At 39.2% G+C, this 9,234-nt stretch overlaps 1 protein-coding gene across 1 annotated transcript in view; it reads left to right on the forward strand.

Moving 5' to 3' along the window:
- Positions 1 to 6: 6 nt before the first annotated feature.
- The window catches only part of LOC117962048, a 14,898-nt gene continuing 5,670 nt past the window's right edge, over positions 7 to 9,234 (forward strand). Inside the window, exons 1-6 of the mRNA XM_034901091.1 lie at positions 7 to 98; positions 2,925 to 2,978; positions 4,393 to 4,515; positions 4,636 to 4,670; positions 7,141 to 7,294; positions 8,942 to 8,968. Coding sequence (XP_034756982.1) covers positions 65 to 98; positions 2,925 to 2,978; positions 4,393 to 4,515; positions 4,636 to 4,670; positions 7,141 to 7,294; positions 8,942 to 8,968 — 427 coding nt within the window. The 5' untranslated portion in view covers positions 7 to 64. The remainder of the gene's footprint in view (positions 99 to 2,924; positions 2,979 to 4,392; positions 4,516 to 4,635; positions 4,671 to 7,140; positions 7,295 to 8,941; positions 8,969 to 9,234) is intronic.

Genomic DNA, 9,234 nt, shown 5'->3' on the forward strand with positions numbered 1-9,234 from the left:
AGAGAGAGAGAGAGAGAGAGAGAGAGAGAGAGAGAGAGAGAGAAAGAGAAGCAGATTTGTCTCAATGATGAAGCTGTGGAGTCGACTCTGCTTCCTCGGTGAGTTCCACCTCAGATTAAAAGCTTTATTTTACTCATGTTGCTCTCCAGAGTGAAGTTATAACGTATAACTTGGATTGTAATTAGTTTAATTAGTAAAAGAAGCAGAGACGCACCACTGAGAGCGTTGATGAACGCGTGCACTCGTTTTAAAACGTCCATGGCGCGAGTTGAGATTGTTTTCACAGCCGTTGAATGCAGAGAGCCTCGTGGTTCTCCTCCTGGTCGCCATGAAGAAATCTGCAGACCAGCAGCCTATCACGGCCCTTTATTCGTTTAACTTGGAAAAAAAAAACATGTTTAAGGCCTTGATTTAGAGTTAAATCTACACTTGGATCTCTTTGAAAGGTCTTCAAAGTTAGTTCAAGGACTCGGGGGGACTTCCTGTAGACAGGAAGTGCAGCGACGTAAGTGACAACTTAGAGACTTAAAGTAAATTATCAGGAAATTACAGAGAAAATAGAAATGTCCACATAGATAGATAGATAGATAGATAGTAAGATAGATAGATAGATAGATAGATAGTAAGATAGATAGTAAGATAGATAGTAAGATAGATAGAAAGATAGATAGATAGATAGATAGATAGATAGATAGATAGTAAGATAGATAGATAGATAGATAGATAGATAGATGGATAGATAGATAAATAGATAGATAGTAAGATAGTAACATATATAGATGATTAATAGATAGATAGATAGATAGATAGCTTATATTGTCATTATAGTGCAGTACCTGTGTAATAAGATTCAAGCAACCCCTTTACAGCGTCAACACCAAATATAAAAATATAAAAACATAAAAATATAAATTGTAAGTGGTGCTGAAAAAAGAGAGGGGGGGAACGTGGTGCACAGTACTGAGAGCAACTATATGTGTACTATGTCCTATATGTACTATATGTACTATATGTACCATACGTGAAGTGTACATTGTACATTATAGATTCATCAAGCACTCATTTCATCCATTAACTCTCGTGTTGTCCTGTTAACATGAACTGTCCTTCCAGGTCCAAATTGGATTTTTCTTTGTGCTTTTCCAATGTTTTTGTTGTTTTTTCTGATTTATTTCTCCCTTTTTCCAGCTTTTGGCGCTTAAAAAAAAAAACCTGAGCTGGTTTAATAACAGGTTTTACACTTATTCTTGGAATTCATGGTCAACAAACCTCATTTATATAAAATTACACGTGTTTTTAGTTAAAAAGGCAGAAATTATGAATTATTTTGACTAATAGTTACGATCAGAGGATGTTGAGTGGATCTCAGATGGGTAGACGTCAGAGTTTAGTCCGGATACTGTTCTGAAACCATTGAAAAAAAAGAAATCAATGCCATAATTCAATGAAAACACCCAAAAATTCAACGAAAGTAATCGTTAATGTTACCTGAACAACGTATGGAATCTTCCATGTTATTTTTGGGCAATTTGGTTGAAAGAAATCTAATATTTCTGATATAAAACACTTTGAAAACGGGTCAATTTGACTTGAGAATCATTTCATCCATTAACTTCTGAACCGGTGTGATATGTTGAGTCACAGATAATGATGTTAGTGTGTAAATATGAAGCTAAGCAACCGACAGAACAGAGGTCGAAGGTCGGAGGTGACAGTCAGTGGAGCAAATGTGCAAATTGAATATTTTATAGAAATATTATAGCTGCGTTTTCTCTTCCTTAAATGCTCACGTTTTCTCACCAGCGTTGGGCTTTTTGACACGTTTGAAACGTGTTGCAGCAGCAGATCTGCAAAGTTAACCTGCAACCTTAGCAACAACAAGTTAACCTTTAACTAAGTGTTGTCCTATATCAATGTTCTTCTAAATTCCCCCAAATAACATGATTGATTCCTCACAACGCTCTTTACCAAGTACACATCTCTACTTTCATTAATTTTGGGGCGTCTTATTCAATTTTATAGCATTGTAAAACAAATGGAAGTGTTTTTGAAATAGTATTGAGTAAAAGTTGACATATTCCAGTCTGTGATTATCATCAACATCCATTCCTTTAATTTTAGTCTCAAAAATTCCTAATTTCTGCTTTTCTAACTCAAACATTAGGTATAATGTCCTATAAAGGAGGTTTATTGACCATAAATTCCAAAAGTAATTGTGAAACTAAAGTTAATAGTGTTACGTAGTCTTGAAAACATCAAAAAAAGTGACAAAAATGTAATAAAAAATATCGATAAAAATTTTCAATTTTGACGGAAAGACAACACGAGGGTTAAGTGTTAGTTCATCTAAGTTCCCTTTTATTGGTTTATACACCCGCTACTTTAGCTTTAGCATTAGCCAGAATCAGAGTATTTAACATGCACCCAGGTGTGTCCAGTCCAAAGTACATCAAGTCCAAAGTACATCATGTCCAAAGTACATCATGTCCAAAGTACATCATGTCCAAAGTACATCGTGTCCAAAGTACATCATGTCCAAAGTAAATCAAGTCCAAAGTACATCATGTCCAAAGTACATCATGTCCAGAGTACATTGTGTCCAAAGTACATCATGTCCAAAGTACATCATGTCCAGAGTACATCGTGTCCAAAGTACATCATGTCCAGAGTACATCGTGTCCAGAGTACATCGTGTCCAAAGTACATCATGTCCAAAGTACATCATGTCCAAAGTGCATCATGTCCAAAGTACATCATGTCCAAAGTACATCATGTCCAAAGTGCATCATGTCCAAAGTACATCATGTCCAAAGTGCATCATGTCCAAAGTACATCGTGTCCAAAGTACATCATGTCCAAAGTACATTGTGTCCAAAGTACATCGTGTTGTTTTAAGGTTTCATAATTCGATCTTTCTGTCCCAGTTTTAGCATTTTCTTCACTCTCCAGAGGAGAAAATGAAACCGCAGCTCCTCCAGGTAAGGAACGACGTTATCTGTCTGGTCCTTTACCGTCTCTTTAGTCTGCTGTACTCTGATGTGGGAAACTGTCCACTTGTGGAAGAAGTATTCGGATCCTTTACTTCCAAGTAGTAGTAGTTTAGTACTAGCACCAAACTGCAAAAGTAATCTGTTACAAATAGAAGTGCTGCATTAAAACTGTTACTTCAGTGAAGGTCTGTCAGTATCATCTGGAGTTAAACAGCTGTAGGGTGTTATACTGTTGCTATGGTTACTCTAAAATAACACATCAGATGTTATAAACTTCATGTGTTTGTTTGCGGAAGTCCTAATGTGTAGAATAACTAGTAACTAAAGTAACTACTAGCTAAAGTAACTAGTAACTAAAGCTGTAAGATGAATGTAGTGGAGTTACTAAAGTAACTAGTAACTAAAGTAACTAGTAACTAAAGCTGTAAGATGAATGTAGTGGAGTTACTAAAGTAACTAGTAACTAAAGTAACTAGTAACTAAAGCAGTTAGATGAATGTAGTGGAGTTACTAAAGTAACTAGTGACTAAAGTAACTAGTAACTAAAGCTGTAAGATGAATGTAGTGGAGTTACTAAAGTAACTAGTAACTAAAGCTGTAAGATGAATGTAGTGGAGTTACTAGATTAACTAGTGACTAAAGTAACTAGTAACTAAAGCTGTAAGATGAATGTAGTGGAGTTACTAGATTAACTAGTAACTAAAGTAACTAGTAACTAAAGCTGTAAGATGAATGTAGTGGAGTTACTAGATTAACTAGTGACTAAAGTAACTAGTAACTAAAGCTGTCAGATGAATGTAGTGAAGTAAAAAGTACAATATTTCTCTCTGAAATGTAGCGTAGACTCAAGTAAAGTACAAGTACCTCAACATTTGGACTCAAGTACAGTACTGGAGTAAATGTACTTAGTTACATAACCCCCCCCCCCCCCCCCCCCCCCCCCCCCCCCCCCCCCCCCCATCCTAGAGCTGCCCCGGTCCGAGTCGGTTAGTCGACTAATTGATTAATTTGGTCTTAGTCAAAACGGTTTTCTCCAAATGTGAAAGTTTCAGAGGCTCGGAAACGCCAGAAAAGTGTCAATCTGAGGAAAAAGATATTCAATTTAACTTTATTTATATTGCACTTTTCATAAAAGAGCAGGTCCAGACCGGACTCTGTGATGTTATTTACAGAAACCCAACAATATTCGTTTATAAACCCAAATACAGTGTGTAGATGTGGCCTAATGTGCGGTGTTGTGTGATGTTGGGCCTTGAAGTCCCCCTTCTGCATCTAATTGTCAGTGTTACCAACATGGTGGCAGTGCCTACATCCTGCTTCTGTCCCGTATCTGTCTTTATGGGGGAGGGGAGATGGTCTGAGGCCTTCTGACTGATTCTGTGTGTCTGTTTCACGTCTGCAGCCCCTACTCCACCCCCGTGGTCGCCGTCGGAGGAAACTCAAAATGAGCCTGCTCGCGCCACGCTGCCCACAGCTTCTCCCCAAAGTAACACATTGGCAAATGCACGAGATCTGCCTTCAGCAGGTCTGCCTTCAACAGGTCTGCCTTCAGCAGGTCTGCCTTCAACAGGTCTGCCTTCAGCAGGTCTGCCTTCAACAGGTCTGCCTTCAGCAGGTCTGCCTTCAACAGGTCTGCCTTCAACAGGCCTCCCGGTAACAGATGCAGCCGGACTGACACAGGTATCCTGCAGTTTAAAAATGTCTTCTCAATGTGAAACAACACAACATCCAGCTTGGACAAGAATGATAATTGTTATGATAATGAAAAAGAGATGAAGTTATTTTCTCCACATTAAAGGTTGCCAGTTGCTCTCAGGTAGGTTTTGACAGTTTATTACCTAGAAGATGGACAATGCGTCTTAAAATCTGGTTCACTCGTAGCCGGGACACCCAGACCCAAATCCGAAAGATTTAGGGTCTGGTATTAAAGTAATAAAAGTCGCCCATCTTGAGGGGCGGCACCAGAAGTTGCATTTTAAAAATCTCACTGCACGCACTTGAATAACACTCCGACCAATCACAACACCACACAGGGTGATGTAACCGGATGCGCTTAGCTACCAGCGGAGCTAACCGGTAGATTAGATGGTTGTCATTTGTTTAGCTCGCCTCTGGCCCCGCCTATATCAGATACACCGATGTGATTGGTGCAGCTCGCCTCTGGCCCCGCCTACATCAGATACACTGATTTGATTGGTGCAGCTCACCTCTGGCCCCGCCTACATCAGATACACTGATGTGATTGGTGCAGCCCGCCTCTGGCCCCGCCTATATCAGGTAGACCGATGTGATTGGTGCAGCTCGCCTCTGGCCCCGCCTACATCAGATACAATGATTTGATTGGTGCAGCTCACCTCTGGCCCCGCCTACATCAGATACACTGATGTGATTGGTGCAGCTTGCCTCTGGCCCCGCCTACATCAGCTACACCGATGTGATTGGTGCAGCTTGCCTCTGGCCCCGCCTACATCAGCTACACCGATGTGATTGGTGCAGCTTGCCTCTGGTCCCTCCCACATCAGATACACTGATGTAATTGGTGCAACTCGGCTACCAGGGCATAGTTAATGAGCAGCATTACTCAATGCCAGAGTAATTGTGCTCTCCGCAGAACTCTGGATTTCCAAATCTTGGAAATGTACCTGCATGGATCCATGCTAGATCTAAAGCAATGCATAATGTTTTATAAGATCATCATAAGTTTGTAGCGTTGCTGTCCTTTAAGAACCACAAATCTCTAAAACATTTTCCTAAAAAAACAGCGCTGTCTTCAGCTTTGTGACGGTGCATTTTCCAGCTGATCCAGGAGGCTTTTTAAAGACTTTTCTCAGGTTGTTTCCACATTGTTGCTGTGACAGGTGAATGTACACGTCCTGACTATTTAACACATGCTAATGCTATCGCTCTCGTGGATCACCAGAATCAATCTTCTTTATAAAGTGTCACATTATAAGAGGCTCTAATATAGGCAAAGAAGAGCAGTAGTAATCCCAAGAAAGCTTGTTTTTCATGACCAGTCATGGCTTTGGTGTACAAATACTGTACTTGTACTGTATCAAAGAGTGCAGCTGATACGGAGACATCTCTGTTTACATTGTTCTTTGGCACACTTTTACTTTTTTATTTCAGTTACAGTGAATCTTAGGGCTGGGTATCTTCTGAAAATTTACCAGTACCTACACAAGTAATGGTAATAACACTAATATTACATTTTATTTAAAGGCGCCTTTCTCGGCACTCAAGGACGCCGCACAGGGTATTCATATAGTAAAAACACCAAAACAAATACTATGCATAATAAAACAGCAAAACAAATATTATACAACAGCAAAACAAATATTATACAACAGCAAAACAACAGATGTTGAGCAGAGTGAAGTTGAGTGAGTTGATGTCACAGCTGGTGGTGTTCCCCTAAAGTGTTACCCATATCAATAGAGTACTTCATTTAATACTTTTTTTTGTTGTTGTTTAACTTTTTTGCTGTTTTTTTTAATCCAATAAATGCAAAATCTTTCCAAAAGTCAATAAGAGTTAATGTTGTTAAATAATCCTGATTTCAATATCGACCAAAACAGCTGTGATTTAGATTTTTTTCCATAATCTAGCAGCTCTAGGTCAGCTTTAACCCTTGTGTTGTCTACCCGTCAAAAAGAAAATCAACACTTTTAATCAATTTTTTAAAAACTTTTTCTTACGTTTATATCCCTTTTGCAACACTTTTTTCAACATTTGTCACTTTTTTATGTTTTCAACACTAGTTTTACAGTTATATTGGGAATTTATGGTCAATAAAACTCATTTTTAGGAAAGTATACCTAATGTTTGAGTTAGAAAAGCAGAAATTAGGAATTATTGAGACTAAAATTAAAGGAATGGATGTTGATGATAATCACAGACTGGAATATGTCAACTTTTACTCAATACTATTTCAACAACACTTCAATTTGTTTTACAATGCTTCAAAATTGAATAAGACGCCCCAAAATTGATGAAAGAAGAGATGTGTACTTGGCAAAGAGCGTTGGGTGGAATCAATCATGTTATTTTGGGGAATTAAAAAGAACACTGATGTAGGAAAACGGGTCAATTTGACCCGAGGACAACACGAGGGTTAAAACAAACCGTCTGCCTCTGGCTCCTGTTACAGACCCAGAACAGTTCAGACAACGTGATTGGAACGAGAAAGGAAGCTGAGGAACAGACATCCACCTCGGCCATCAAGACCGAGGCCGTGACGGAGGGTGTTGATGTTAAAAGGACAATGGTTTCCACAGCAACGGCCGGGACCTCGTTTACACCAGGTAGCTCACAGACGACGTGTCAGCGAGGGCTGTGTGACAGAGTCTGTCTTCCTGTGTGTTAAACCACAACCATCACATGCTCATGTTCTCTAACTGCCTCAACACACTCAAACACAGACACACACACACACACTCTTACACACACTCAAACACACACACACACACACACACACTCTAACACACACTCAAACACAGACACACACACACACACTCTAACACACACTCAAACACACACACACACACACACACACACTAGCAAACTCAAACGCACACACACACACACACACACACACACACTCAAACACACACACACACACACAAACACACTCTAATAAACTCAAACACACACACACATGGTCATGTTCTCTAACTGCCACACTGAGACACTCAAACACACACACACACACACACACTCAAAAACACACACACTCAAACACACACTAACAAACTCAAACGCACACACACACACACACACACAAACACACACACTCAAAAAACACACACACACACACTCAAACACACACACACACACACACACACACTCAAACACACACAGACACACACACTTTAACATACGCACACATCACCCCACAAACACACACACACCCAAATGCTTGTTTTGTCACTTCAGAGAGTGCAGCCAGACTAATCAAGCTTAAAATGTAATCATATTTTTTTGATTATTATTATTCGAGAAAACAGTGAAAAATGATCGATCCCAGTTTCTCAAAATCTGAGTTGATTTCTCTTAATTACAAACCAATTGTTTTTATCATTACTATAAAATGTCCCAGTTTCAGTAAGTAAAGGGTATGACCTTTAAACACCTTGTTTTGTAAATCCAAAACCCAAAGATATTTAGTTTATTATGATATAAAACACAGAAAAGAGAAAGTAATCTCATTATTTGAGAGGCGGAAAAAACATTTTCTGCCAATTTTGCATGAAAAATTACTTTCCTGCGATGTTTTATAACATGTTTCTGTAAATTAACTAATCAATTACTCAATGTTAAATATACCTTTATGATAATAAACTGAATATAGTTTGTAACATTAAAACAAGCAATTTGAAGGTATCACCTTGGTAAAATGGAAAATAATTACATTTATCACTGTTTTTTGGACATTTTAGAACCAAAAAAAAATAGATTAACTAGGAAAACAACTGTGTAAATGTATTTTGCGTCTGTTCTCCACTAGAGGGCTTGAACCGACGGTGTAATTCTTTAAATTTGGATCAACCCTTGTGTTGTCCTTTGTGTCAAGGGGACTTGTTTACCTTATTTACATTCTGTTTTAGCCTGGCGTTGCGCTTCGGGGTCCCCGGGGCCTTTTTATTTCATGTCAACTGCTGTCGGGGCCTCACTCTTCGGGTCTTTGGAGACCCTTATTTACTTTTATGCAATTATACGTATGTTCCACCACAAACCCGCCTCGTCCATCGGGTCCCAAGGGACCCCCGGAGGATGAGATGACGCTAGTGGGATACGCGTTGGGGTGCAGGACGGGTCCAGGTACCCCAGAAGATGGGGCTCTGGTAGCAGAAAAACACGATTGAATTCAGGAGGGTCTTTGGGACCCGAAGGACAACACAAGGGTAGATCCTCAGAGTGCTGAACAGTAACCAGCTGTCTGTCTCTTTTAGTGACACCCGGACACGCGAGTACCGCAGGTAAGGATGTTGTACTTTTATGTTTTTTGTGTTATTTATTTATTATTAAAACCACTGTGTTCTACTCTCTCTTTGTTTTGAGGAAACATCTTCTTTAGTGACTAAAACATGTCCATAAGGAGTCTCAAAGTGTTCAATATTAAATAAATAAAACAAGATTTTATGACATTGTATTTTGTAACATTAAATTAACATAGGGGGGTGTATACTTATGCCCCTGTATTTTAACATAAGGGGGTGTATACTTATGCCCCCTGTATTTTAAC

The sequence above is a fragment of the Etheostoma cragini genome, chromosome 19 (genome assembly GCF_013103735.1).
Source record: "Etheostoma cragini isolate CJK2018 chromosome 19, CSU_Ecrag_1.0, whole genome shotgun sequence".
Lineage (NCBI taxonomy): Eukaryota > Metazoa > Chordata > Actinopteri > Perciformes > Percidae > Etheostoma > Etheostoma cragini.